Source organism: Nannizzia gypsea, genomic scaffold, assembly GCF_000150975.2.
Source record: "Nannizzia gypsea CBS 118893 supercont1.3 genomic scaffold, whole genome shotgun sequence".
NCBI classification, from domain to species: Eukaryota; Fungi; Ascomycota; class Eurotiomycetes; order Onygenales; family Arthrodermataceae; genus Nannizzia; species Nannizzia gypsea.
Window position 1 is genome coordinate 247,691 of NW_003345199.1, and position 27,640 is coordinate 275,330.

General features: G+C 47.3%; 14 protein-coding genes across 14 annotated transcripts in view; 7 read left to right on the plus strand and 7 right to left on the minus strand.

Annotated features, from left to right (window-relative positions):
• Positions 1–295: 295 nt before the first annotated feature.
• Positions 296–1,484, plus strand: MGYG_03516 (N-terminal amidase; the record flags this gene model as incomplete). Its single annotated transcript, XM_003173294.1, has 2 exons — positions 296–455; positions 547–1,484. The coding sequence occupies 2 exons, from the start codon at positions 296–298 to the stop codon at positions 1,482–1,484; spliced, it is 1,098 nt and encodes a 365-aa protein (XP_003173342.1).
• A 2,039-nt stretch (positions 1,485–3,523) lies between these two features.
• Positions 3,524–4,055, minus strand: MGYG_03517 (hypothetical protein; the record flags this gene model as incomplete). The annotated part of the gene is made up of 2 exons (XM_003173295.1): positions 3,524–3,827; positions 3,877–4,055. 2 exons carry the CDS (start codon positions 4,053–4,055, stop codon positions 3,524–3,526), a joined length of 483 nt encoding a protein of 160 aa, XP_003173343.1.
• Positions 4,056–4,622: 567 nt separating this feature from the next.
• MGYG_03518 (PENR2 protein) lies at positions 4,623–5,600 on the plus strand (the record flags this gene model as incomplete). Its single annotated transcript, XM_003173296.1, has 2 exons — positions 4,623–5,172; positions 5,245–5,600. 2 exons carry the CDS (start codon positions 4,623–4,625, stop codon positions 5,598–5,600), a joined length of 906 nt encoding a protein of 301 aa, XP_003173344.1.
• A 2,177-nt stretch (positions 5,601–7,777) lies between these two features.
• Positions 7,778–8,517, minus strand: MGYG_03519 (hypothetical protein; the record flags this gene model as incomplete). Its single annotated transcript, XM_003173297.1, has 2 exons — positions 7,778–7,829; positions 7,889–8,517. The coding sequence occupies 2 exons, from the start codon at positions 8,515–8,517 to the stop codon at positions 7,778–7,780; spliced, it is 681 nt and encodes a 226-aa protein (XP_003173345.1).
• Positions 8,518–8,908: 391 nt separating this feature from the next.
• Positions 8,909–12,602, plus strand: MGYG_03520 (protein kinase subdomain-containing protein; the record flags this gene model as incomplete). The annotated part of the gene is made up of 6 exons (XM_003173298.1): positions 8,909–9,126; positions 9,181–9,423; positions 9,478–10,062; positions 10,128–10,213; positions 10,321–10,522; positions 10,589–12,602. 6 exons carry the CDS (start codon positions 8,909–8,911, stop codon positions 12,600–12,602), a joined length of 3,348 nt encoding a protein of 1,115 aa, XP_003173346.1.
• Positions 12,603–13,252: 650 nt separating this feature from the next.
• Positions 13,253–14,516, plus strand: MGYG_03521 (geranylgeranyl pyrophosphate synthetase; the record flags this gene model as incomplete). Its single annotated transcript, XM_003173299.1, has 3 exons — positions 13,253–13,584; positions 13,668–13,994; positions 14,069–14,516. The coding sequence occupies 3 exons, from the start codon at positions 13,253–13,255 to the stop codon at positions 14,514–14,516; spliced, it is 1,107 nt and encodes a 368-aa protein (XP_003173347.1).
• Positions 14,517–14,937: 421 nt separating this feature from the next.
• Positions 14,938–15,937, minus strand: MGYG_03522 (smr domain-containing protein; the record flags this gene model as incomplete). The annotated part of the gene is made up of 4 exons (XM_003173300.1): positions 14,938–15,325; positions 15,396–15,646; positions 15,722–15,822; positions 15,910–15,937. 4 exons carry the CDS (start codon positions 15,935–15,937, stop codon positions 14,938–14,940), a joined length of 768 nt encoding a protein of 255 aa, XP_003173348.1.
• Positions 15,938–17,639: 1,702 nt separating this feature from the next.
• Positions 17,640–18,515, plus strand: MGYG_03523 (hypothetical protein; the record flags this gene model as incomplete). Its single annotated transcript, XM_003173301.1, has 1 exon — positions 17,640–18,515. One exon carries the CDS (start codon positions 17,640–17,642, stop codon positions 18,513–18,515), a length of 876 nt encoding a protein of 291 aa, XP_003173349.1.
• A 410-nt stretch (positions 18,516–18,925) lies between these two features.
• MGYG_03524 (hypothetical protein) lies at positions 18,926–20,475 on the minus strand (the record flags this gene model as incomplete). Its single annotated transcript, XM_003173302.1, has 2 exons — positions 18,926–20,174; positions 20,237–20,475. The coding sequence occupies 2 exons, from the start codon at positions 20,473–20,475 to the stop codon at positions 18,926–18,928; spliced, it is 1,488 nt and encodes a 495-aa protein (XP_003173350.1).
• Positions 20,476–21,389: 914 nt separating this feature from the next.
• MGYG_03525 (pre-rRNA-processing protein ipi1) lies at positions 21,390–22,564 on the minus strand (the record flags this gene model as incomplete). Its single annotated transcript, XM_003173303.1, has 3 exons — positions 21,390–22,294; positions 22,374–22,446; positions 22,517–22,564. 3 exons carry the CDS (start codon positions 22,562–22,564, stop codon positions 21,390–21,392), a joined length of 1,026 nt encoding a protein of 341 aa, XP_003173351.1.
• Positions 22,565–22,948: 384 nt separating this feature from the next.
• Positions 22,949–23,649, plus strand: MGYG_03526 (hypothetical protein; the record flags this gene model as incomplete). Its single annotated transcript, XM_003173304.1, has 2 exons — positions 22,949–22,966; positions 23,020–23,649. 2 exons carry the CDS (start codon positions 22,949–22,951, stop codon positions 23,647–23,649), a joined length of 648 nt encoding a protein of 215 aa, XP_003173352.1.
• A 339-nt stretch (positions 23,650–23,988) lies between these two features.
• Positions 23,989–24,353, minus strand: MGYG_03527 (hypothetical protein; the record flags this gene model as incomplete). Its single annotated transcript, XM_003173305.1, has 3 exons — positions 23,989–23,999; positions 24,066–24,200; positions 24,311–24,353. 3 exons carry the CDS (start codon positions 24,351–24,353, stop codon positions 23,989–23,991), a joined length of 189 nt encoding a protein of 62 aa, XP_003173353.1.
• Positions 24,354–26,425: 2,072 nt separating this feature from the next.
• On the plus strand, positions 26,426–27,034 carry MGYG_03528 (hypothetical protein; the record flags this gene model as incomplete). The annotated part of the gene is made up of 4 exons (XM_003173306.1): positions 26,426–26,521; positions 26,581–26,666; positions 26,747–26,803; positions 26,872–27,034. 4 exons carry the CDS (start codon positions 26,426–26,428, stop codon positions 27,032–27,034), a joined length of 402 nt encoding a protein of 133 aa, XP_003173354.1.
• Positions 27,035–27,582: 548 nt separating this feature from the next.
• The window catches only part of MGYG_03529 (N amino acid transport system protein), a gene marked incomplete at both ends in the record, with an annotated part of 1,819 nt that continues 1,761 nt past the window's right edge, over positions 27,583–27,640 (minus strand). The window contains one exon of the mRNA XM_003173307.1: positions 27,583–27,623. Within this exon, the coding sequence (XP_003173355.1) occupies positions 27,583–27,623 (41 nt within the window). The remainder of the gene's footprint in view (positions 27,624–27,640) is intronic.

The window sequence follows — 27,640 nt, forward strand, 5'->3', positions numbered from 1 at the left end:
CAGTGATGCTTATTTAACTACAGAGGAAGGAGGTTAGCTAGGCACCCAGTTAATAACTGAAAGGCACCTCGAGGATGACGGCGACGGCGTATTGCTTATCCGATAACTAGTTACGCTAGGGGTCGAACTGTGGCTCCAACACTAACTGTCATCTTTACAGACACAGGAGTCTTTAGAAAGCATTGACGTATAGAGTTACCGTTTGGTATTGATCAGGGCACTCTTCTCTATACTTCTTGTTCGAGGAGTGGCTCAAATAATTCCAATCTTTACTTTTTACTACCGTTCTATAACGATGAGGATCGCGACCTTACAGTTACGCTCCCGACTGGCGGATGTCGAGGGAAATATCCGAAAAGCTGATGCACTGGTTGGAAAGCTAGATACAATGCTCCAAGGTAAAGGCAAGAGGAAAAGCCTCGACCTACTAGTTTTACCAGAGATGGCGTTCAGTGGTGAGTGGTACACGCCGTAGCCTGTGAACATGGATGCCATACTCCGTTTTCACGTACGTATCAAATGACTTTACTCATGCTCTATCCATAGGATATAACTTTCCATCCCTGAAGGCTGTACGACCGTATCTTGAACCGTCAGAGGCCGGGCCATCGGCTCACTGGGCACGCACTGTTGCGCAGAAGTTAGGTTCCGTTGTAGCCGTGGGATACCCCGAGATCTGTCCTTCTGTGCTGCAAGATAACCTATCTATACAAGCTAAAACAGGGGAAGAAGATGTGCAAGGCGAACGCAGATTCAACTCGCTTATTGTGGTCAAAGAATCTGGTGAGACGTTGGTAAACTATAGAAAACACCATCTTTATTACACCGATGATCCGTGGGCTCACGAAGGAGAATCGCATGAAAGCGGGTTCTTCTCAATGCCCTTGTCTACTACTACGTTACAACAAAAGATACCCAAAGATGACGGTGGTTCCATCTGTTCTAATTCCTCCCGAAAGAACGAGATACCCACCACGGTAGGAATATGTATGGACATCAACCCGTATAAGTTCATCGCGTCCTACAGTGCCTGTGAATTTGCAACCCATGCTCGAACAAGCGGAGCAAAGTTGGTGGTTGTATCTATGGCATGGCTGACGCTATTGGGCTCCGAAGAGCTATCTACGATGAGCGACAAGCCTGACATGGATACATTCCAATACTGGATATCCCGGTTTGCGCCCCTTTTCTTGCCCGACGAAGAGGGTGTGGAGGGCTCACCTGGCGAAGTGGCTGAGCCGCAGGTCATCATTGTGTTTGCCAACCGGGCCGGGGAAGAAGAGGGACAGGAAGGCAAGGATACTGCGAGGTATGCTGGGTCGAGTTGTGTGGTCGGCATCCGACGGTGTCCACGCAAAGTGGGATGTGAGGATGAAGATAGTGTCGAGATTCTGATATGGGATATGCTTGGGGCAGCGGAAGAGGGAATCTGCCTTGTCGACACTGACTCAACGCCTAGAATGGTCGGATCTGTAAAGATATGATATAACCTGTTTGTGTTGTAGGAGATGATTTGAGACGGTGAGAGAGAGACGTATAGCTATTTAGACACAACCACCACAACCAGCTTTGCCCCATCCACATCACATTTTAGACACAACCGCCCAAAGAGTGGTTAATGTGTCAGGTTGGGCAAAATCCACCCTCCTTGTTGCCTTGATCTTCGAGAGTTTTTCGAGCGCTTCGTCTGTTCTCTCGGGGGCCATTTTTGATATCACCTGAGCCCATGTGAGCCCATGTGACTGAGGCGTGACAGTTCCGGTTAGGGCTTCAACCTCGCACGTAAAAACAACTTCATCTCTTTTTCTTCTTCTTCGTCTTCTCTGAACCTCCCGAGTCATATCCCCCGGGCTGTTCATGCAGGGTAAGGAGTTGACCGTGGGATGGGATGTGGAGAGGAGGAGAGAGAAGACCCAGTCAAAAGCGCAGAACAGCAAAGATAGCAGACCCCGAATTGAGGTCGCCGGTGGTGAAGATGATAATAACTAGGTAGTCAAACAAGTAAGTTGGCCTCGTCTCCGGCATCATTATTACTACAATTGGCTGTCCGAGAACTCATTGATCGATGTAAATTATAATAGTGACAAACCAAAAAAGCAACTTTTAGTTAGCCGGCGTCAACTTTCTACCACATGTATTAAGTGGCCGGTGGTAGCTAAGAGGCTGCTGGAATGTCGATGGTTAGTGGCTTGTGGTACGGTGACGGGGGGAAATGACAACACCTGCCCGGCCGTCTAGCCAGCTATTCGACCGGTCAAAAGGAACAAGCAGCCCGCAAGACAAGAAGAAGAGAGAACATGCCCTTCTCTCATAATGCACACATTTTTTCTGTTTCCTTGTACAAGGGGCAGCGGTTTGTGGTTTGAGTCCATCATTTCTGGGAGAAGGAAGAGGGAAAAAGCAAACATCTTGCGGGTAAGTTAAAGGATGACCGCAAACTCGCGCTACCAACCATACCAGTGGGTACCCTGTCATGAGCAGGTGATGGATGTGAGGCGATGGAGGGAGATGGCTCTTCGTCTCGTCTCACCCTCTCTGGGTTACCAGTTGACGGGGGGTTTTGCTGTCCGAATACGCGGCCATAAACACAGCTTCCCTCCTCCCTCCTATTCGAGAAAACCGGAGTTTCTTCCTGGACCGGATCGGAGGAGTCACCTGAATGGCAGCGGGAATGATAAGGGCATCCATCCTCTATCTTCCCCGTACCCATCCATGCAGGGTAAAAAGAAAAAGGCCAAAAAAAAACAAAAGCCATGATCCATGGGGAGATCTGAGGCGGATCAATAGCCTTTGGATGTCTTACGGGAAAGAGCAGGACAGATATGAACGATGTACGGCGACCGTTGCAGCTGAGAATAACTAGGTTGCCAGTCTGCCAGCCTGAGCTAAGCTTATTGTTGACGACAACAGCAAACAAACGGACCAGTTTAGGCCATCGTGTCTCAGCAAAGGCCTTGATTTCCTGTGTCTGGCCTTTCCTTTTGCGAGCATAACTATTCCTGACGAACTTACTATGTATGTATGGTGGGAGGCTCAGTCCCTTCGAGAACCAAACAAGGTTCTGCGGCAAGAGGACCATGCGCAAACACTCCTGCAGCCTTCTGTCCTATCGACTCGTCCAGCGCCCGTCGGCAAAGACCCATGGCCCTTGGTCCTTGATCCCTGGTGGGATGTGTGGAAGGGGGAGGGCAGATAACAAACTTATGGCCCGTCGAAGCCATCTCCCGTGCACACCACCCTATGGACAATGGGCAGACCGAAGGGCAGATGGGCCAGCCAATGGGAAGCGAAAGCAGGGCCGTGGAGCCTGATTCGTCAGCAGCGAGCAAGGCACGGGACCGGGGCACATGACCGGCGATAGGAGATCAGATATGGATGAGAAGAGAGAGTGAGGAGTGAGAGTGAGTGAGAGGACGAGTAAGTAGCGAAGAGGCAGCGAGGCCGAAGAGAGGCAGAAGGGGCAGAGACAAGAAGGGCAGCAAGGACGAGGAAACGGAGGCAAAGGAGGATAACTAGTCGAGCATCACCATCCTCGACCAGTAGCTACTCGGCTTTCTACTTCACCAGCCAACACTCTAACGAGACTCCAGACCACGTCTGCGGCCTCAGTCTGACAGCAGATGCAGGAAGTCATCTCTGCATAACCTTCATCATCTTCATCTTCATCTTCATCACCATCATCACCATCACCTATCACTTCTGCCTGTCCTGTCCTGTCCAAAAGTGCGCAAGTGGCGTGTGCAGCGTGCCCTAGCCTCGCCACGTGAGTTTTCCCTTCGCTCTCTCTCTCTCGCTCTCTTCGTCTTCCGCTTCTTCTCGCTCTCTCGCTATATCTGCAATTCTGGCATCGCCTTTTCAGCTTCGTCTCTTCCCAACTCCGTCGACGGCTTCTGCTCATCGTCCAGCTGCGTCTCTCTATCCAGACATCCGCCAGGCCGGTCTCTCTGGCCTCCCGTCCCCTTGCTGCACCCGGCCTCGTCGCGATCTATATATCGCAAGCCCTCGAACAGGTGACTTCTCGTCACCTGATAGATCATCAAGGTATGCAAGGCCATTTCATCATCATCTTCTGCTTCTTCTGCTTCTTCTTTTCCTCTTCTTCTTCTGCTTCATCGCTGGTTATCGCGAGCTTCGTTTACAGCTTTCGTTGCATTAATCTGTCCTCATTCTCCTGTCTCTTGCTCTCCTTGCTGTTATTTTTTCCCTATCGCGTTTCTTCTCTTTCTCTTCCTCTGAACAGCCATCGCCTAAACCCCGCTCTGCACTGTATTTGTCTTGTTATTCTTTGCTCTAGAGTCGCGTCCCAGCGCGATATTCTCTTCCTATAGGATATTTGTCTGTTCTATCGCGTTCTTATTGACTGAAAATAATCTTGTCTACTCTTGTTTCTTCTGCATTGCGTGCTGTGGTCGCTGGTTTGCCTGCGACAAACTTATCCTCCCGACGCGACAAAGTGTTATTATCCCCCATCTTTATATCTATCTCTCTTGGGAACACCTGTGAATACATTACAGGAATAGCTTGTTGTCTCCAGTTTATCTGTGTGGACTTCACTAACATGGACTTGACGCGACTAGAAACTTCATTTCCACTAGAAGTAAAAAAGAAGTGAGACAAACAAGATGTCAGAGCCTGCTATGAACACTATGGAACACGGCTCTACCGACCCCAACGTCTCCTCTGGTAAACGCAAGCGAGAAGTCATGGATACTGGCGACGTCCAGCGTCTTCGCTCTGCACATGGTGGCCCGAATAATTTCGATGTCAACATCCAGGCCACCGAAAACTACGGCTACGATGCTCACGGCATGCCCAGCAACACCACTGACCTGAGCCATATCGATCAGCAGCTTCTCCAGGCCGTGGGCAACCAGAATGGCGTCTCTGATGACAATGCCATGACCGCCAAAGCAGCACTTGCTGCCCACCAGCCCGAGTCCAAGTACCCGCCTCCGGAGCCGTCCTTCGACAACAATGGTCTCGGAAACAACCTCTCCTTCGGTCAGGATGTCGGCCAGGTTTCCATGGGGCCCGTCCAGGGCCACACCTCTACTGCTGCTGCCGTGTATGCTGCTCGCGAAGCCCAGGCACAGGCTGCCCAGCAGATCAGTCCCAAGCCTACTGTCGGATCCGCCGAGTGGCACCAGGTTCGCAAGAACAACCACAAAGAAGGTGCGTTCCTTTTTTCCCTTTATTTTATTCTCTTCGCTTTCACGGGTTGGTACATGACTAACATGCATTCAGTCGAGCGCCGTCGCCGTGAGACTATCAACGAAGGCATCAACGAGATCGCCAAAATGGTTCCTGGCTGCGAGAAGGCCAAGGGCTCGATTCTCCAGCGCGCCATCCAGTACATCGCCAAGCTCCAGGAAGACTCCAAGGAAATGGCTGCTCGATTCGACACTACCAACATGACCACAAACCAAGCCATCACCGAGATCAGTGCTCAGAATGCCAAGCTCAAGAACGAGGTCAACCTCCGTAGTGACATCGCTTCCAAATGGATCCAGCGTTGCCGTGATGCCGGTCTCAACTTCGACGACTATGACGATGAAAAGAGCCTGGGCAAACTTCCAGTCGACGAGTCTCATAACATTTAAACTGCTGCCACGACGTCATGATACCTCTTCACACTGACTGTTCCTGTCTGCCTACTTTCTCAACGTTCCTGCTTGCTTCTAGCTCTTCGCCCGTGGTCTTTCCTTTTACGCAGTCGAAGTCACAGACAGTAGTCACAGTACACAGTCTCAATTTGTCCCCCCCTTTCACCTTCCTCTCTTTCCTCTGCTGCTTTCGTGCTCTGGCTTTCTTACATGGCGTACACGGCTCATTATCTCTTTCTTACCACTTCTTTCGCCCACGGCCACACCAGGCCAAACCTTGCATTCCACAAAAAATGGGCGGTTGCCTCACTTGTCTATCTGCCAACCTGCATACATGCTTTATTATGGGGTGCTCACTCTTTCTATTCCAAGGGTTCAAGGGAAAAAAACGTTCCATAGGTTGTTGGAACCGCATGGGACACACGGAGCACTACGGAGCAGATTAGGTTACCAGGCCTTGTCCATATGTTTTCTCTTACTTCTTCTTTCCTTTTCTCCAACCCCCTTTTTACATCATTTTGTGTTCTCTAATGAATTTTCTCTTTTTTCTCTTTCCCATTCTCACGGAGGCGTCGCTGGCTTGGGCTGATCTAGGGTGATGTTCAGCCTTAATGTTTCTTATCCATCCCAGTGAAGTGGTTGCGATGCAAGAGGGAGCTTGGTCTGTCTGTTAATTACAGTAAATAGCGCATGTTATCCATCCGTTCTTCCTTCCTTCTCCTACCGTGCATTATATATAATTTTCATACGTGAGTGCTACACCAACGGGCTTTTGTATGGTGAGACGCTTTGGCGCGGCCTCGGGTAGCTGACTAAGCACACTCGAGCCAACTTCGACGTCTTGCCTTTTCATCCCAGCTCGAGTCCAACAACTTCGTCAAAACAAAACGTCACTAACACATTACATTTAGTCCCCAGCGTCTCTCTTAGCCATGTGCTCTGATCGGCGATACTTGTATTGCCTCACTTCCTCGCCATAATGGCACCAGGGCGCCTCTTCCACTTCTCACACCAGCTCCGCCTGCCCTTTCTCGACCTCAACGTGCTTCAAGCTCGCCCACGCTCCATGCCATTCTACGTCTTTCGACCTACTACGGTCTCTACCGGTGTATACCCGTGAAAATGCATCCTTTGGATCAGTTCAGCAGGCAATCGACTCCATATTTGTCCGCAATAAATCCTGAGCCGGTTTATCGGCAGTTCGAAATATACCATTCTGGGATGTGAATACAGCGTATGTTGTATTTATATGACTATGATACGAGCATGTTTTGAGAGGCTATGCTGCATAGCTTTAGCTAGCAGACCGTCATCCCGGCTCTTCATGCTCATATCTAGGTATTCCGTATGGCTTACTTTTGTTTGTGAGCTGATCAATTGACGCAACGTGAACACATCCCCTTTTTTCCTATTACAGACCGCGAGGAATAGGCTGTATAGCTTGAGGGGTTATCGAGTCTGCTTCTTTACGACGCCCTTGCACAACGCCCCAAAAGCACCAGTATATAGAATGGTTCTGTCCATCAACAGTTTATTTTCCCTAAACTGTTCATCAATACCATGCGGAGAAGTTAGTGATATCATTATCCGCCGGTTTGGAGCCTGGAAAGGAGAATAGGACTCTTGTCTTATTTCTATGTTTTCTGCATTGAAAGGATACCCACAAGGATAAGTGCGACTTTGACAAATATTCGGCTGTTCAATTACTGGGTATTTCTCAGGGACTGTTGTGGAAAATTTTCCGCAACCCCGTAGCACCCCACCTGAAATATTAGCTTCCTTCAGGGAACATCACGATGCAGCCACATTGCCTCCCTGCAATCCTCTTACAAAATTATGATACCCGCCTATTATTATCTCCTCGAACAGGCTCTAATGACAAGTTTAACACTAAGCTCACTTCAAGTTTCTATATCCAACACCCCATTCAACTATGAGGCCTACGAGTTTAGAGCTTTTGCGGCAATCTTTAAGAATGTGTTCTTGTCAATTTCCCGCTGCCTTTTCCTTCAACCCTGTTACATCACATCTAGTTATCCTTAATATCCCACTATTTCCATCAAACTCCTCCGACATGTTAGGAAATTAAACCCAGTGTTGCTTCTGATTCTGCTCTTGTGCCGCAGTTCCTCCTAATCTGGATGCAGGTGTCGTTCGCCGTCTGCTGCGCGGTGTCAAAGAGGTCCAAGAATTTCCTTACTGCGTACATATTCAATGAAGGCAGCTCTGCGGGTGGGCTGTTAGCTTCAGCTTGAACATAACTAGGGCCATAGGGCCTAACTTACCCGTCGTCTGTCATCCATTCGCTGTGGAAATTTTGCTCTGTTTTCACTTTGCGCCATAATGGTAGGCGTTCAATATCATAGTTGATGGGGTTACCGATTTGCGCATTATGACACTGGCGTCCACACTTCGCTGGGTCTCCTCGGTGCACATCTATTTCACGTGGGCAGATGTATGTCTTAGTTTCTTTGGTGCCAGCTTGCAGAAGGCGCATATCCCTCACATTGCCAGCTCCTGTCGCAGTTGCCTCTCCCTCCCCAGCTACCTCTGCGGAGGCATACCAGGTCACACATTTATGATAACATTGGTCCTGGAGCCAAGTCACTAGATGGTGGCACTGGAAGTATGTAGCTTCCTGGAGGATACTGGTGTATAGGTGGTAGTCGTGTCCTTTTGCTGTGTCATATGCCAAAGGGAAAACACCACGTCGAAGATACCGAAGGACATGTTCAAACGCCGTGCTATCGGCATCGATAAAAATGGATCCATCTTCCATTGTTGGTATTGTCCATTTTCCCGAGAAGTAAGCCTTGAAATAGTCGCTTCTCTCTGTCAAGGTTTCAACAGTGGTGTGAAATTTTCGCTCACCAACTTGGAGCACCACAACTTTCGAGTTATTCGTGACGCTCATGTTTCGATCATGAGTAGTGCTATCAAGTCTGCAAATTGGTGTGGTGATCATGCAGGCTGGTATAACCTGCGTGAAGGATAATAATATCTCAAAATCAACAGTCTTGACACGTCTATTAAATATGGTCGCGCGTGGCTAATAATAGCATCTTAAAGTTAAACTGGGCGCTTCGGATAAGGGTGGGGCCGGCCGCGCTCCCCAAAATTCAAATCACTCTCTAAGCGCCCGCTGTCCACGCACGGCCGTTCCCAGCGATAAGTCATTACAATGGCCCCCTGCATTTTAATAGACGGCAGTGACCACGCGATAGCAATGAATGTAAAAATAACGGCAACGCTTTTTGTTGCGTTTGAGGTGACTTGTATCAAACCGATAGCGCCTGGGGCTCAATATGGCATCGGAAATTCACTCCAGCCATGCCACAACTTCGAACCCGCTTGATCGCGAAGGTCTACGTCTCCTATCCTTTGACGGCGGAGGAGTTCGTGGATTATCGTCGCTTTATATCCTAAAGGCAATCATGGATCGCTTGAATGCTGAAAGGGGTGATTCACACAAACTGAAACCGTGTGAAGTGTTTGATATGATTGGTGGAACGAGTACTGGCGGGTAGTGTGGCTTCTCTCTTCCTTGTCAGGACTTGAAACTAATCTGATACTATAGGATTATTGCAATTATGCTTGGGCGGCTCGAAATGGATGTGGATGAATGTATCGATGTATATGGTACACTTTCCCGCGAAGTATTTGGTCAAAAGAAACATTTAATTCCTATGAAAATCAATAGCAAGATTCGGCCGCGATTTGACTCAGATAAGTTGGAGAAGATAATCAAGAAGGTAATGTCCAGCAAAGGGATTTCTGAGGATGAGTTACTTAACAATGGTGAGAAGCGAGGATGCCATGTGTACGTGACTCCACATCCCCCAATAAAATGGAATTTTTACTCTAACTATCTTAGTTTCGTATGCGCCACTGATTGCAACTCGAAGACAGTCACTCGACTTCGGAGTTATAAGCTCCTTGATCAATCAAATGTCCCCGCAACGATATGCCAGGCGGCTCTCGCAACTTCTGCCGCAACAACATTCTTCAAACCAGTCACCATTGGCGGCAGAACCTTTGCCGATGGAGCCTTCGGAGCAAATAACCCGGCAAGCGAAGTAGAAGCTGAAGCATCTAATATCTGGTGCAATGATACCGCCGATTTGTCACCACTAGTGAAGTGTTTCATCTCAATAGGCACTGGAAATCCTGGAATGAGACCTTTTGAGAAGAATTTTCTAAAGACTATAGGGAAGTCTCTTGCACAGCTTGTTACTGACACAGAGAACAAAGAAGCAAAATTCATTGATCGCTGGAGGGGACATTACGATACCAAACGCTATTTCCGCTTTAACGTGGAGCAGGGGCTGCAGAATGTTCGTCTGCATGAATATGCCAAGATAGGCATGATTCTATCGGCTACAGACAATTATCTTAATCATAGGGCTCGCATATCCCAAGTTCGGGACTGTGTTCTGAGTATGCAGCTGAAAGAGAGTGCGTATATTGAGAACTTTTCCTAGCCCATGGTTTAGCGCTCTAACTAATAACCCATGCAGACGATAGTGGAACAAATGGAGTATACAGTGGCTGTAAGCAGAACTCAATTCCCCTTTTTTCAAATGCTATACTAACCGAAAATACAAGTACAAGTACAAGGAATAACCAGCCGCCTTGAAACCCATGCAGGTATAATTTACCCTGGATGTGCCAAAATTCCCATTTCAATGAACAACTAATGATTCCCTGGGCTTTCAAGTGCATACTAGGAATGAACATTGGTGTGTAGAGCGTTCCAGTAATACGCTCTTCACCGGCCGCCGTGAGATTATAAACCAAATAAAAAGGGCTATAACCTTAGGGGAAATCAACCAAACCCAGAGACGGTTCGTTATCACCGGCATGGGTGGGGTTGGAAAAAGCGAAATCTGCCTGAAGGTTGCCCAAGAGATGAGAGAAAAGTATACAGACCCCCCAGCTAGCATGAAAACTATTACTATTTAGGGAATAAGTGCTAACCTCTCTAGGTTCTGGGGCGTCTTCTGGGTTGACGTATGCAACAATGAAACTGCAGAAGCCGGGTTCAATACCATTGCGGAGACACTCGGGTCCTCTACCAAAACCATTGACGGTACTAGACGGTTGCTCGCCAATGCAAAGGATGACTGGTTGCTGATATTGGATAATGCCGACGATGTTACCATGGATTACGGCCGTTACATCCCATCTGGATTGCGAGGTGCCCTTCTTCTTACATCTCGTAATGATGATTGTGGTCAATTGAATACTGTGGGATCTCTAACACTGGGGAGTCTAGGGAGCAGTGACTGCGTAGAGCTTTTGCTGAGAGCAGCCGGATTAGAGCTGTCAGCTGGATACGAAGAACCTGCCATGCGCATAGTATCCACCCTTGGCTCCCATACTCTGGCGCTCTTACAGGCAGGTGGATATATCAAAAAATTTTGCTCCATTGAAGAATACCCTGCGATGTATGAGAAAGAGCCAAAGCAAGTACTGAATTTTGCTCTAACTCAAGCACAATCTCGGTACTGCAATATTTTTGCTACCTTTGAAACCTCTATTCAGGACTTAGTATCCTCGGGGAAGGAGGAAAGCCTAGATGCCCTGAACATGCTACATATTCTTGCAATGCTACATCATGGTAGTGTGCCTCTAGAGCTATTCAGAGACGCTTGGAGGGGCGCTCAGCGTGCTCAAAAGCCACTCAGCGATCCCGCCAACATTGCTCAACTTACATCATGGCATGCTTTGCGGCTTCCGTCCTTTATCCAGTGGCAGGAAAGTACGTGGGAGCCATCCTGGTGGCGCCTACGAAATGCCTTGAACCTGCTTAAAAGCTTAGCTTTGATTCAAGAGGGAGAAGAGCTCGGCCACCCAGATATTTCGTTACACCCTATTGTACACAAATGGGCCTATCTCCGTCAGACCGACAAACAGCGCAACGAGTCATGGATATCTGCTGGATGTACAGTGGCACTGTCATGCTATCCAGACCCAGAATGGCGGCCATACTATCCCCTCTTATCGCTCCACCTGCAGTCATTCCTTGACAACGAGGAGGAAGTATATTTCCCTCAGCACGAGTTATCTTTGTCCAACCTCTTTGATTTTCCACCTAACTTGACGGAAACTTGGAAGATGTGCCAATTTCTTTTTAGGTGTTGTTGGCTAATGCAGGAGCAAGACATGCACACTGCAGCCAATCAATTGGTAACCACGTTATTTAAGCGGCTGAAACTTCAGCCTAAGAGTACTTGGAGGATCCCAATACCTCTCGACACCCTTGCTACAGAAATCCAGCAGAGTTTGGGGAAATATAACGAGTCGGTAGAGCATTGCAAAGGGGTACTCGATTTTAGGACTATTGGCCACCCCAAGCGACATACCTCTCGGTTCAACCTTACCACAGCCTACCGAAAAAGCGGCCAGGCGAGAAAAACAAAGCAGATAATGGAGGGCCTGGTAGAAACAGAGAAAGGACTTGGTGGAACTAGCTGGAACTCCCTCTCATCGCTACACGAACTTGCCGCATCTTATTTGACTGATGGGCAAGCCGACAGAGCAATTTCATTTTATAAGCAAGGATCCGAGGTGCGAGGGAGAACATCAGCCAAAGGATGCCCAGACCTACTGGTACTACAAGCCAGCCTTTCTTGCGCTTATATCATCAACAACCAACTAAAGGAGGCTATCCCCCTCCTTGAGGATGTTGTGCGGCTCTTGGAAACTTGGCCAAAAGACAGTCTCGATCGGTTATATTTCCAATATCTTCTTGCCAGAGCCTACCTAGAAAATAGTCAAACGCAGGAGGGTGCAGAACTCCTCAAAAATACTGCGAGAGAGCTGAGGAAAACAAATCTATCGGATAAAATGGTGCTAGATTTTAGGCTGCCCAAGACCTACCGTCGCAGCGGCCAAATAAGGAAGAAATACAACGCCTCAGGGAATTCGCACAGCAGGCGCTTGCCGACCCCGAAAATTGGTCGTGCTATGAGCACAACAGCCGTGGCTAGCGAATAGCATCAAGTGGTCTTGGTAATATATTATATATTGGCGGCACAGCCTGCAGGTTACTGTATAGATTAAGGCAGTGTCGTCTTCCCCCTTTTTTTCGCTTTTTATAGAAAACTTTTTCCTCCGTCGAAAAACTGCGAGTTTCGCCAAGCTTACTCATCATGATTATTAATAAAGTTATGCTATATATAATGATTATTCATTGGTCAGGTTCTTAACTTCTTTTCCCTCGCTTCTATTGGTCAGTCATCCAACCAAACGCATCATGACATAACTACCAACACAACAACCTTGGGAACAGACAATTAGGAGAGCGAACAACTTCAACGGTTTTTAGTTTTATCCCTGGATAACACAGGTTTCTTTTCGCAACGGCGGGATAAGTCGGTGTGAGAAATAAGATTCGAACTCTTCAGATAACTAATCACAGTCTCTCGCGCATTTTTGGGATATTTAACTATATTATCAAAAGGCTAGCCTAGCTGTTGCCTTCAGCCCCCAACTTCGGCCCGACTAGTCCAACAGGCAGCGAGATATCCACTGAAGAGCGATCTTAACTAGTTAGTTAACGGGGCTGCCTGATCAGCTGAAGATTTATAGACACACACATATATATACCACACTTTCCCGCTGATGCTATTTTTCAAGACAATATCATGTCAAATAGGGTAGCTCCCAATCTTATACCCCCGCGCACAAGTTCAACAGGTGTCACCAAGCCCGTCGCTGAAGAAGAGTGGCTTGCCTCTTCTGCTAGAAAGTCTTGTCCTGGGCCAACCAGATACCAGCGAGGAAAGCCTGCCGAAGCCATGTGGACAGAAACAAAGGAGAATATCGTGCTGGGGCCGTACAGCTATATGGTCAACCAGCCCGGTAAGGATATCCGAGGACAACTGATCGCTGCGTATAATCGATGGCTGCAGGTCCCAGAGGAAAGCCTTACGGTCATTACCAAAGTCGTGGTGATGCTTCACACCGCTTCGTTACTGTAAGTTATGAGTTATCTGATGGCGGGCAGTTAGGAAATAGGAGAGCAGCAGAGAGTACTTTTCGCTAACGTACCACTCCCAGTATTGATGACGTGGAGGACTCTTCCCACCTTCGCAGAGGAGCTCCAGTCGCACATAACATCTTTGGCATTCCGCAGACTATTAACTCTGCTAACTATGTGTATTTCCTGGCCTTGGAGGAGATTCAGAAGCTGAAAAACCCTGAAGCTATCAATATCTTCGTCAATGAGCTTATGAATTTGCACCGTGGCCAAGGCTTGGACCTCTACTGGAGAGACACCCTGACCTGTCCCACTGAAGAAGACTACCTGGAAATGGTCGGCAACAAGACCGGCGGTCTGTTCAGACTGGCTATCAAGCTCATGCAAGCGGAAAGCAGCGTTCCTATGTAGGTTATCAATACTTTACTACCCCTCCTCTGCTTGCCTATTCACACCTTCGATTGCTAACAACGTCATGAAGAGATTGTGTTCCCCTTGTTGACCTGATGGGGCTGATGTTTCAGGTCTGCGATGACTATCTCAACCTTTCCAACCCAACCTATAGCAAGAACAAAGGCCTTTGCGAAGATTTGACGGAGGGAAAGTTTTCTTTCCCCGTCATTCATAGCATTCGATCGCAACCTGAAAACCGCCAACTTATCAACATTCTCAAGCAAAAGACCAATGATAACGAGGTCAAGCAGTACGCTGTGAAATACATGGAGAACACCGGGAGCTTCGAGTATACCCGCAAAGTGGCAGTCGAGCTCCGTGACAAGGCTTTTGTCCTCATCGATGAGCTAGAACGTACCTTTTCACTGATACCCGGTCAGGGAGAAGCAAATGCAGAGGCTGCAAGTGGCAGCTTGGTGCGCGCTATTCTTAATCGAATCATTGATCCAGTCCTGATGGACCACGGAGATAAATGAGCATATTCCGACAGCTAGGCTATCTAAGTTGGTTATAATGATTTAATGGTAATTTTTTATAATGATTCTCCTAATCTGTGGTGAAATTTATGTATCTAGATGTCCTAGCCGTGGCTGGGGAGCCCGTCCGCTGTACTTTCAGGGCCAATATTTACAAATAGCTCATAAGTTTAATTATAACTTCTAAGCGCGCTAAGCCAGGGTCTCGGGATTTGCAAATATGTAAAAGAAGGTGTTAAAAGCGATCCAATCCACACCCAACCAACCTGGTGAATAATTATATACCAGTAGTTGGTTGCATTTACAAAGCGCAACACAACATTATTCCATCAAAATTGAAACATGAAGAAAGAAATCATAACAATCATATATCCAAAATCCAAAATCCAAAGTCTAATAAACAAAATCTATCCATAACCGTCTACATGACAATACAGCAAGCTTTCTCCAATTTTCTGAGGATAATTGGCAGGGCCTTTCGAGCAATTTTCTCGGCAGGAGTTTCCTCTTGATGGCCAGGTTGGTGCTGGGGTTGACCATGTGGCTGGCCGTGATGCTGCTGGCCGTAGTGTGGCTGTCCATGCTGAGGCTGTCCATGCTGAGGTTGACCGTGATGAGGTTGGTTGTGGCCCTGGTTAGGATGTGATGAATGGGGTGGCATGTTGGCAGGCCCTCCAGTGAGGTTAACATATATCCGCCCCGCATTCTCTTCAGTGGCATACTGGAGGCCAAGATCACGGCAGACTTGTTCGACGCGAGGTTTGATCTTCTGGACGTGGTTCACGGAGTGGTTTCCCTTGCCGACGATCCTATTTTACAACGTCATGTCAGTCCTAGCATAGGTCTAGGGGGGGAGAGGGTTCGTGAATCCCAACGTACACATGAAGGTGATCCTGTCCATGCTGTCTTGCATATTTAATGCGCTCTTCCAGAATATCTTCTGCTTCCTCGACGAATTGGCCGTGCAAATCGATGGTGTCCGCAGCAACACGACCCTCGGCGTTGTTCTCTCTGAAGATGAACTCCGAGGCTTGTTTGTTGTACTGTTCCATCTTCCGGCCATGCTCCTTGCCCTCCTCGGATAGCTCTTTAGCCCGTTGGCCATCGCCGTTCTCGTACGCCTGGCGGGACTATACAGATCATAGAAGCGGTTAGCAGGGTGGTTTGTGGATAATGTCGATGCGCTGGAGGGAGGATGTTCGTACCCGGTCAAAGCAAGAACCGCGGAGTTCGGCCTCGTGTCTAGCTAATCCTCGCAGTCTATCATACTCCTCCTCTGTATCAGAGTGCTGTTCATGGTTGAACGCTTCATCGGTCGGCTGTTAGCACTTGATTCCCCTTACGCCTTCACTAACAGACTACGCGCCGTCCGCCTGGGGCAATCAGGACTCACCGCGAGCGCCAATAAAGGAAGCAGACATGGCGGTAAAGCGATATGTTATTAGGATAACAATGTATATTGACTTGCGACCCTGATAGACGATGTTCGTTATCCGTATTGAATCGCAGTCTCGGTGTTGCGATTAAATGTCGAGGTTTGGACCTTCTTTCGCATCAAACTCGAGCGCCAGGCACAAAACTTAAAATCCGATAGAGCGAACGAACCATGGATACATACCAAAGCCCTTAGGCCAGAGAACTACCAGACTCCGTTAATCAGGATCGTTCGCCAGGTAGTCGATACATTTACACAGTATAGAATAATACCTAGATAATGTGTATCTTTTAGCTAACTCCGATTATTAGATCTGAGAAGATACGGATCCCCTATACATCCATCTGTTATACAACCCTCAAGCAGTGATAGATTTAGTGAGAAAAAGCAATCTTATGTGACTTGGGAGTAACTCTCAAGAATTACCCAAGTTCATTCTCTTTGTAGAGGTAAGTTAGGCATTTGCTAGAGAGTGAGTAGAAGTTCACAGATTTCCCTTTTGCTTCTGCTATATAAAAGATAGACTTACTTCCGAAAATACTCACCGGCGTGCATTGTCTTGATTCGGCCACCAATATCCCCCATGTGTGTCCACCGCGCTCAAAATCACTTCCGCAGACATAGGCATATCAAAGCACCTGCGTCCCTGTACTCCACACCTGGTCATTACCAAAACCAGCTCCCCGAAGAATCGGCTTTTGTTAGATTAGATCAGAATCCCCAGTACCTTAGTACGGCTAAGTATGGCATTTAAAGCCCCAATATCGAGTTTTTTCAGCAAATACGGCTCGGGCTCGCCAGAGCGAAGAAGGACGCAGCTGGGATGGCAATATGACGGATATGACCTGCTTTGGGACGGCGGCCTGTGTTGGTATCTATGCCGTTACCATCTTCGTGGTTGTTTCTTCTACTGTAGCGGTTGCTTTGGCGCTGAGCGGGAAGCTGGGGCGATGGCAGAGCTCTCGCTTATGAAACGGACTACCTGTCGCCACTGACAAACCTTTCATATGCGGGCCGTGGTTGAAATATAACCTGGTGATGCTCCTGAAAGTATGCCCAAACGTTGGTTAATGTCCCGCCGAAGGTCATCTGCACCAGTGGCCAGCAAATAAGAAACCCTCTTCGTCGAGGTCAAGAAATTATTAAATCGCCCCCGCCATTTTGGCCCAACGTCTTGCCTCCAGTCGCAAATGTGTAAGCGATCGACCGTCCGTAGTTATATTCCGGCACAGTGCGTCCATCGTCGCTGGTAAATGGGGTGTCTTTTCTATTCATGTTTGACTGTCTCCCCGTTGCTAATTTGTTGTTGTTGTTGCTGTCATCGTTTAAAGGAAGAAAAAGAAGCCGAGGCTTGGAAGGGCTTGGCCTTTCTTGGCAGTAAATGTCATGTGGCGTGATCTTATCTGATCCTACTCTTAAACCTTATCTTGATCTGATAAGCACCGGGATCCCCCGTCTCGGTACTTAAATACTAGGGACTCTTCAACGTCACTTCTTTCTCTTGCTCGTCCGTTTCTGTCCGGCTAGCAAACACACAAGTGGAACAAGCAAACAACAACCCAAGAAACATATCTTTGCTATAAATCGAATCCCTGCTCTCTCTCATTTATACCACTCCTTTCTTCTACTAGTTCACTCTGATATTTACAGACCAAGCTTTGTTTACGACCTTACACCTCGCCGGCAAGATGCGGTCGTTCCTTGCCGTACCCTTTCTTTTAAGCTCCCTGGGATCATCCTCACCTATTGACATCAGATCCGCTTCACAGAACGATATCAGAGCTCCAGAACAAACACGCGTTGGCTACTTCGATGGAGATACCTTCTACTCCCCGCCCTTTGCTCCTCCTCGTTGGGCAGGCGACAACGAGGTATATGAAGACAACGATAGCCCCATTTCTGATAAAACCTTCCCAGACTGGCCCACGACCCATCTCCTAGCACGACGCCTGCTTGCTGTTTCCTCCACCGCTGTTCTTTCTACCGTCTATCCAAAAGGCTATAGAGACAGTACTCTTGAGGGAACGCCTATTGGTCTACCCGACTATATCGCCGACTGCTCTGCCCATGATAACAACGTTGCCCTAAGGAACATTCTTGGGCGAGGAAACCCTCTTTTACTTGCCTTGAATGTTGGTACAACGTTTAGAAACGCAAAGGCCGGGTCTAAGGTTTCTCTGTCAGTGGACTGGTGGCAACATTCCCGTATTCCTCCGAAAGGAGGAGACCCTCTAGATCGTGTGCCAGCTGGACTTCCTCGTCTTTCACTGATCGGCCGTATCGAAGAGATTCCACTCGATTCGCTATCGAAAGGGGATCGGCAAGCAGTTGAACAATGCTTCCTACAACACCATTCAGACGCAAAGTACTGGCTTCCGGGGTCTCCCAAATCTCCACATAGTGGCTACTGGGCACGGTTGGTTGTTGAAAAGGCATTCTGGGTGGGAGGGTTTGGTGATAGAGCGAGAATAGGCTGGCTTGACATGGATACTTGGAAGGCCATCCCTGAGAACAGTAAGGATGGGAAGAAGGGGTGGGCCGATATTAAATTGCCAGGAGAGTGAGACGTTACTTTTTTCTTTAGCGGCATAATTTTCTTCAGAGTAGCCACTGTTGCATCAATCTAAGAATTAACTAAGCTTTGCTGATCGGGCCTATGCACGTTTCACAAGATACAACAGATGTCGTTGTACAAGGGAAATACCAGTGAAAATTTGTCAGGTGTTTCTCCGCTTAGCTTGACAGTTAGAGTAACTATTGAAGCGAAGAACTCAAGTAGCTTTGGAGGAAAGGGGCGTGTTAATTTGCAACAAACGGCTCCTAAAGGATGGCATCCAAACCGCAAGGCAAACAACAAGTGACCCAAGCCTATTTGTTGTCCGAGAAAGCAAAATTAAATGAAACAATAGGTCAAAAAGGGGTAGCGGATTTATTGAAGCTGATAACCTTGGGTATAATGGATTCCTGGTACCATTTAGCCTATGGGTCGTTTGGTAAGAGACTGCCAATATGGACCACACTCGAATTCCCACAGCTCTTTGAGTTCGCCGATGACATCGTCAGAAACATCTATCCATGGTTTCCCAGCTGGGCTACCCCTAATCATCCGAGATTTGGTCTCAGCGACTATTTCGCGGTCATGATTCTTCCACTGTACAAGTTCGAATCGGTGTCCAGCCCATATACCCCGGTGTATTGGGGCTTCGTCATTGATTTGAAGCCCTGCGGGAGGCTTGCTGGCCCAAGATGTTCTCAAGAGGATAATGTCACCAAATCCGAGCCCCTTGCCCGGGTCGTGAACATACTCTTTAGTGGTAAGGTTTCGAAGCACCCATTTAGCACCTGGTGGATAATAGTCACCCTCGGTTGGACAGAGTAATTCAATCATCTGGCTAATAACGGTAATGGGAAGCTTATAAAACTCATCGTCAAACCATTTCGAATGGAGAAAGCCACAGTTCGAAGGTGTACGCAGTCCATGTGGGAGGAGAGGGCCACATTCACGTAAAAATTCAATCAGGGTTGGATGATCAGTGTCGGCTAGTTTGTTCAGGTGTGGAGCGAAGATCTTTCTAAGGTGAGGGTCGTCGAACAGTACGGGTGGAAAGTCGTTTTGATCAGTCACACCTCCAAGGCATATAATGCTCTCTCCTGCCCATTGTCCCAAGTTGGCGGTAATGTTTGACCGAAGATGTTTTGCCAGAAGCCTAAGAAAGCATCGCGATGTAAGGCCAAGGTGAATGATATCCAGCAAATCCAGCTCTTCGAAGATTTTTTCATAAACCTCGACAGGGAGACGCCCGAGTTGCGGCTTATAGGTTTTATGACTATCCGACGAGAGCGATTGGAGACTTAGGACGTCATCCTCGCTGCGCTTAGAAATTTTCAAAGGCCGTCCGTCATTCGAGCTGTCGTCAGAGGAGCTTTCTTCATCCCGCTTGCGTTTTGGGTGTTCGTCCTTGGCTGGAGAAAAGATAGCTGCTGCTTGTGCGTCATGTATCGTTCCCTGCTGACGTAGTTCACCATCATGTTTGTATCCTAAAATATTAAACGCGGTGTCTGGACTTGCTTCCCGCATATCATCTGTGGCAGCTAGTGATGCCGGGCGCAGCGGGGAGGTTAACCTCGCCCAGTTGCTAGACGAATTTGATTGCCCCGAGGTATCCGGAGAAGACGCAGCTGAAGTCGAAACTGGCTCAGTGGCTTCCATAAAGGCATCTGACCTGAAATGCAGAAACCATCAGCGATGTAACAGCTGGGTGAAAAGACACGCCATGGTACCTACAATGGACGGATATTCGGGACTGCAACATGGAACATAACATCATTGGCAGACCTATTCAGAAGCAGCCTCCTCAATCTGTAAGGGCCACAAAGCTTTTCACAGGTAGATAATGAAATGACATGGAACCACATTTTGACTGGAGTCTCCTGTTTTTGTTTCGGCTCTTCTGGCAGCATTTTGACTGCCACCGGCGGGTCTCGTTTGAACAGAGATGGCTTTCTGAATCCAAGGTCACCCATTATGAATAAAAGGGGTAGAAATGTTGTGGAATAACGAGCTGCTAAAATTGGGAAATCGTATCATATGAATATAAAGCAAGGGGTAAGAGAATAAACTAGGTCCTTGACGGCAAATTTCAAATGTAGCACGTCTATATAGAAGAGAGAAAGAAAAGAGAAAGAGAAGAAGAAGAGAAGAAGCAAATGTGAAGCTTTGTTTGTGGTTTCCTAGCAACAAGCTATATCGTCAAAACATAGAGCAGGAGCTACTTTGTAATCACCAATGTCAGAAATTTGGACCTTCAGGGGAAAAGAAGAGGGCTTTGGTAGGCTCACCTATTTACATTATAGCAGATTGGTAGTGATTGTTACATTAGAGCATGTGAAGCTCTAAATATTCCTTCTCTCCTTTGTCGATAGATAACGGATAACAGATCTATGGCTAGGGAATCAAAGAGTAACTCTCCATATAGGACATTTTCAGTAAAGAGAGAGGGAGACATGGAAATAGAGTGTATTTCTAGAGAAGCATCATGTCTCTTGACGGATCGCTCGCAAAACACAGGTCGAGGTACCCGTGATAGGATAACTGTATAGTCTCCTATAGTCCTTACGCCCTTACATGGAAGGATATGTGGGATATATGTTATTCGTGCTTTGGCAAGGGTAAAATGTCGCCGGCAGTAGCCTACCTTGTACTGTGCCAGTATATCGCTATTATCCAGAGGGACTAAAAACTTGACAGTGATGGTATATCTAAATTGTCCCTCCTAAATCTCCGGTACTGGTTCATTCCCGCTCTTACGAGAAGGGACATCCCTGACGGTAGCTAGGTGTTATCCAGATTAATGGTATTGGAAGGGTAACATTCTCATGCACAGGGCCATCAAACCGTTCAAGAACTTTGACACAGGGCAGTTCCAGAATGTCTATGCTCACGGGATAGACAAGTTGCATTCCCTAAGTACTTTTCTGGCTCCGGCGGAAACTCGACCAATTTCACCCCCATCCTGTCGGGCAGCATCAAGTCCACGTTGAACCGGAAGGTGAAAATTCTGCGTAAAAACTCTTAATCGGTCTTCACGAGATTCATACATGTCCCCTTCCTCGTTTTTAATACTGCCGAATAGGTCGAGGTAGGCGAACGGAGACGGCTTTGTCGGTAGAAGGTGATATTGAACATGGCGGAGTGGGAAACAAGCTTGGCTATCATTTACCCCTTGCCCCTCCGCTAATAGGCTCTGCGCATCAGGCCTGCCAATCCCTGCCTGCAGGAACTCGGCAAATATTTGTAGGGCCCTCGCCGTTAGTTTTCCTTCGCTCCCAGACTTCCCAAATGAGGTCTTATTGGAAGACCACTTTGTCGAGGCTTCGGTGTGCCATCCCAGAAGTGAAAGGAAGCAATTAAGCGTTTTAACCCAGCCTCCTGCAGCAGATACTAGTTCCTGTCCAGCAATAGAGAGCAACCAAGAGAGAATTTCCACTGATGATAGCCTGATATCTGCCGCCAAATGTGTCATTCCCGCTCGAAGATAAGGTAAAAATGCAGCTGCATGGCCTTCCAGGTCGGTTTGAGGGAACACCTTCAACAGCTTAAGTAGTTGTGTTCGCACTCCATTATTCCCGTCCAGAATTAAGGGGAATAGGAGCGGTAGGATAACTCCTACTGGTCGTGGAAGCGGTGAATCCACCGGCCTCGATGCAACAGCGGTGGTGAGATGGGACAAGGATTCCTTGCGCTGGGTATCCGTCTTAGAGCCTAGTAGGGACAGCGAATGGGTGAATTGAGACGATTCGGATGGTGCACTGGTCGAAAGCGACTGTTGATTTAAAACGATTGCTGAAAAGTCATAGTAGGTTAGCAATGCCCATCTGTCCTCCGAACTAAAGCGCAAGACTAGGTCTTTAAGCAAGCTTACCTTTCGATTTGAAGCTTGTATTCGTAAAATTCGAAGGGGCTGCCTTCTTCTTTCCAACCTTGAGCTTCGTTTTCTATAACCTGTCAATTATTCGAACGCTGTAGAATGTCTCTTCTCCCCTTCCTAGCCCTGCGCATAGTTACCTGGAAGTCCTTCTTCTTTTCGTTTTTCTTTTTCTGACTGGAGCCCATTGCTGCCCGACTATTATGAATTAAGCGGATATATCAATTCAACTACTGGAATTATATTAATAATTAGTAAAATGGGTATAAGAAGCAGTTCTTGCCCTCCAAAACATGGTAGCTGGAGAAATTCCTCGATGCCGTTGAATTTAAAAAAAAAAAACCGTCTTTCTTATTGGCGTTTGCTTCCCGCTAGTTAGTTATCTCTGATTAGTCAGCAAGAAGTTAAACTACATCGACCTCGAGAACTGACAAGACGAAGACCTTCTCCAAGACGAAGCGAGACAGGATATTTCCTGACACAAAGGCAGTTTCTGTTGGTCTACCTGTCAAGCTCAGGTTTTTCCGGATATCTACTTACGGGGAATTGCTCCCTTAATAGAATATTTAACGATGAATGAACGAAACACGGTTCGTGAATAGCGTACCCCCCCTTTTTTGCGTGCAATGCTGATTATTGAAAGCTGCCAGAAATTCCCCAGCATGTAGCTGCTCAATTGTCGCACCTCACATCACGACCCGGAGTACAGTCGACGTTGATACTTTCGCGCAAGGATGGCTCGATAATACAGACAACAGGCCTACTGGCGGTGCCGAGCACGACGAATGGAACATCCTCAAGTTCTGCACCACCAACAGAGATAGCAACACCTTCGTCAATAACAGACCAAGACGGTGAATCCTCAGAAACGGCCAGTAGCCCTGTAGTGGCCCAGCCTACGAGGCAAGCAGCGCCATATAAGCCTAGCCCAGCAGAGACATTAGCCGTGCACATACATGCATTCGTTTCGTCTGCATCATCCTTAAGCACTGCCCTATCTTCACCGGCGGATGAAGAGGACGACCTTGAAACAGAAAGTGAGAACAGAAAAAGCCTCAATAAAGACAGTGGACCGGCTGGTGGTAACCCGTTTGAAGACCCGACACCACTAGAACGGGAGGAAGATGATGAGTTAAAGCTTCTGCGACTAAGGACAAAAATACACGAAATAATCATAATACCAGACCGCAAATACCTCCTATGCGTCGTTCATGACGTCTCTACTACGGCTGGAGGGGCCGGCACCCGCGGTTTAGCACATGCAAGGCAGTGAATATGGAAGATACTTCGTCTTTCGTACCAAATTTGCCATGAGATACTAACCTATCGTGCTACGTGATATTCGTTGACAAACCACAGGTTGTCAAGAAACCTGATCGTGATTTAAGCGCATGCAAAGCCATGATACCCTAATAAATGAGTGTTCAATTAAATTTATTCGACATTATCCATGATTCCTTTTTAAGTTCACCAAACAAGTCCGTGTTCCTTGAGCCAAATTACGCCTATCTAATTCGGTGCCACATCGACTCGCCAGTTCCATGGAAATGTTTCCTCTAATGCCGAAGGAAGCTCCGGGCGTTATTTTATTTGGCTATAGAGGTCAGAGAGATTAGCCATTGTCTAAACAAAAAACTATAACATGAAGGGGTAAATGAAAAACCAGAACCGGATTCGGTGGGGACGAACCGCCTGGCACACTACCTGTAACATTGGATGCGGCATCCTTGACGGATTGAACAGTCTCCTGGCCCTTCTGCTTCAGTTCGTCGGCCTTGCCCTGGCCCTGATCAGTGAATTGTTTGGCAGTGTTCTTGGCGTCGCCTACATAATGAGATGCCATTAGCCCGGACGCCCGATCAGACAGATGTGGGATTGGTATTATTTGGCGGTCTAGGAGAATGCAGGGCATGTTTAGGGGGCACAAGTCTCACCGGGCTGTTGGGAACCCTTCATTTGTTCGGTGACCTTGTCCATAATGCCGGCTTTGTGTATAGTGGTATCTCAGCTATCTAGACACGCTAGGCCGTCAGCTTCTGGTCAACCTCTGCTACTTTCCCGCTCTGCACCGTAGGTCTCAGGTCATCTACTCACCGTAACTGTGTAGTACTTGTTGATTTTCACTCTTCTGCAAGTCTGTGAGTATCAGTTATGCGATATCAAAGGTGCTTTCTTTCAAGGCGGGGGCCTTCTCCTTCGACTTTCTTATACGGCGCCTTGCTTCCCACAGGTTCACGTGACCCTTTTTAAGGTTCCAAGGCTCTGCCAACGTCATGGTCTGGCCTGTCTCCACACGAACGCTTTATCTTCATCTTTGTTTGTCATCTACGTTGTATCAATGTCATATCAGTCTACCTACCTACGGTCTTTCGATCCATATTTCTGCCTCGCGCCTTGAGACATACTATTGCGACATTATAGCTTATGTAGAGCTTGCGGACAACTCCAAGAGATGACTTAGCTAGTTAACTACTCCTTTTTGAAGTGAACAAATTCACTTCTGCGAGCCGACAGCCCCTCAGTAATATTGCTAGAACATCTCTCCCCCACATAGTTGCCACTAAAGGCGACAGCTTCTCAGAGTATATCAGAGCCTGGGCAGCTCTATGTCTCCAATTTTATCTCTTGCCTCACATCTCGAGCAATCGTTGCCTGGGAGAATGCCCGCCTGACCCTTGGTTTGGTTTGGTACGGTTTTATCATCATTTCTAGAGGCAAAGACTGTCGACTAGCCCGGTGGAAGAATCCAACCCATAAAGCCAGGCTGGTTCGTCACCAGTATAGAATACTGGATACCTTTTCATTGATTGGATATGGTATTCTCAAGCACTAATAGTGACATTCAACACGGTTAATCTGCCGTCAATCAATGTATGGAGGGTACGTCCCCAACTGTCCAATCTTGAAAGTGCATTCCATGCCTGGTTCTCTGTGGTGTACTTGGTGTACGGAGCACTGCCCATGCAATGCTCGAAAGAGAGGCAAACGAAACCCCTATCTCATCGGTAGTGATTCACAACCGACGAACTGCCGAGAAACAGGAAGGGACGACAGGGAGTCGCTTTATAATCGGACTGGCCAATATTACAATATTTGTGGCAATACTGCAACGCAACTGGGTCTCTTCAGCATTGAACTTGTTCAGTCTACATGTTAGACAGAACTTGCCAGAGTCACGTTACTCAACGTCTCGATTCCGTGCTCAACGTAGTAACCCCTTTTAATGGATTTGTAAACAACTCATTCTCTGGCACTTATATTTATCCAGAACTAACATACAGCTTAGGGTTAACACGGTAAATAGTTATCAACTATACCTACCTGGCTGTTCTTCCAGGAGCCTTATCCCGGAGTACACGTAATGCAAAATATCAGTCAAAAGAAGACTTCGGGATAGAGGTAGCTCATTCTCAACGGTAGAAAAGAAGTCCATCTTACGGTCTAACACACGCTGGCTGACAAGCTATTGCTTGTCTAACGAAAGACTAACTCAATGCTGTTATTCTCTGAAGTGCTTCAATTTTGTGTTTCGTCGAATCCATTGGAAAGCACGTCTAGATACCCAGGTGGCCACAATAACGGGTAAATAGGGCAGGTAGGATATTGCCATTGACTAGGATAGCCTCCATCAATAACCTAGCATTCACTTGGGAATCACACCGCATCCCTGCATGGTTGGCTGTAGTTTTGATCAAGGCACACTGCCGTGGAACAGCGCTACTACTACGATCACTTGCCAACTGTGACGTACAGACGGCAGAAAATATGTTGATATTAGTATTTGTACCTGATCATACATAGTCACAGTGTCACGAATCAACTAAGATATCAATGGCATCAGCTCAGAACCCCCTTTTTACTCAGCAAGGGGTCTTAAGAGCCAGACCAATTCAAATATAAATACCCGTTCCTATACCTCCTCTTCGACTGTTTTCGGATATCATCACCAGATCCGGGCCAGCCAGCATTCCTAACCGAGAAGAAATCCCCCTTGAAAACCTTCGTATAAACATAGTTTGAACATCCATTCCCTACATCAACTTACCAAAATGTTCTTCTCTCGCTTCATTGCCCTTGCTATGGCTACGAGCATTGCTCTCGTCAGCGCCGGTCCAACGCCAACCACAGATACCTGCAATGTCAATGTATGCAGTTACCAATATACAATAACAATATTGAAGTTTTGCTAATAGTTACCATACAGGCTGCAATCTATAGTTTGACTGGGTTCAATGGCCGTCGCAAGGAGCTCCCGATTGATTCCGAGTGCAACCCTCTGGCTGATCCATTGTATGGCTCCTTCAAACCAGGATACCATTCCACCCCTATCAATAGTACGGTCATATCGCTAACATAGCTTTGCCTCATAGCGTTACATCCGTTGGATCCGTGAAGCTGCCCCGCGGTGCCCTGTGCCAATTCTATTCGTACGTCTTCCCTGCCATATGAAATGAATACATTTGTTTCTTTGATACAAATACTAACGAACATATAGCGACGCAAACTGCGAAACCAGCACTTCCATCGTCTCTTCCCGTAGCATCCCAGATGCCTTTAAACACGATGGCCGTCAAACCAAGAGCATCAAATGCCTCTACATTCCTGACGAATCTGAGAAGCCTGCTGAGAAGGAGGAGAGCGAGAGCGAGAGCGGATAGATGGCATGTCCCTTCCTTCAAGGTATGATGAGAGTATGGCTACTCTTATCAATTATACCTCTCTCTGCCTTTTATTATTGTCTTTCAAATTATTGTCTTGCAAATGCTGCAAACCAGTCACTCGTTTATGGATTTCGTTCTCTATATAGTTATTTAATATTAATCCTCCATTCGGCTACAGATCTTCCGATTTTCGTTTCTAACCGGAATGATGGTTTTCATCGATGTCTCTGTGAAAGTTGCACCGTGAAGTAAATTCGGAGAAAATTTCATCGTTCGAGGATTGATTTATTGATAACCCGCACCATGGTATTTGTACAATGAAAAGTGAACATAAAATGATGACCGCTCCAGACACGCTAGAAAACGAACTGTCTCTCAACGGGTGGCCAAGCACCTCAGTGAACGATCTAAAATCTAAATGATTTCGCAAAACATAATTCATCAAATGGCGATAGAAATAAAATTGCCGAATGTTTCAAGGCTCTTTTTTTGTGATCTAGTATTCAACGTTGCTTGCACACGAGAAACTGGAACCAGCTGGGCTATCATGGAGCGTTTGCCGGACACATATAGACCAAGTCCACAACTAATGTATTGTTAGCC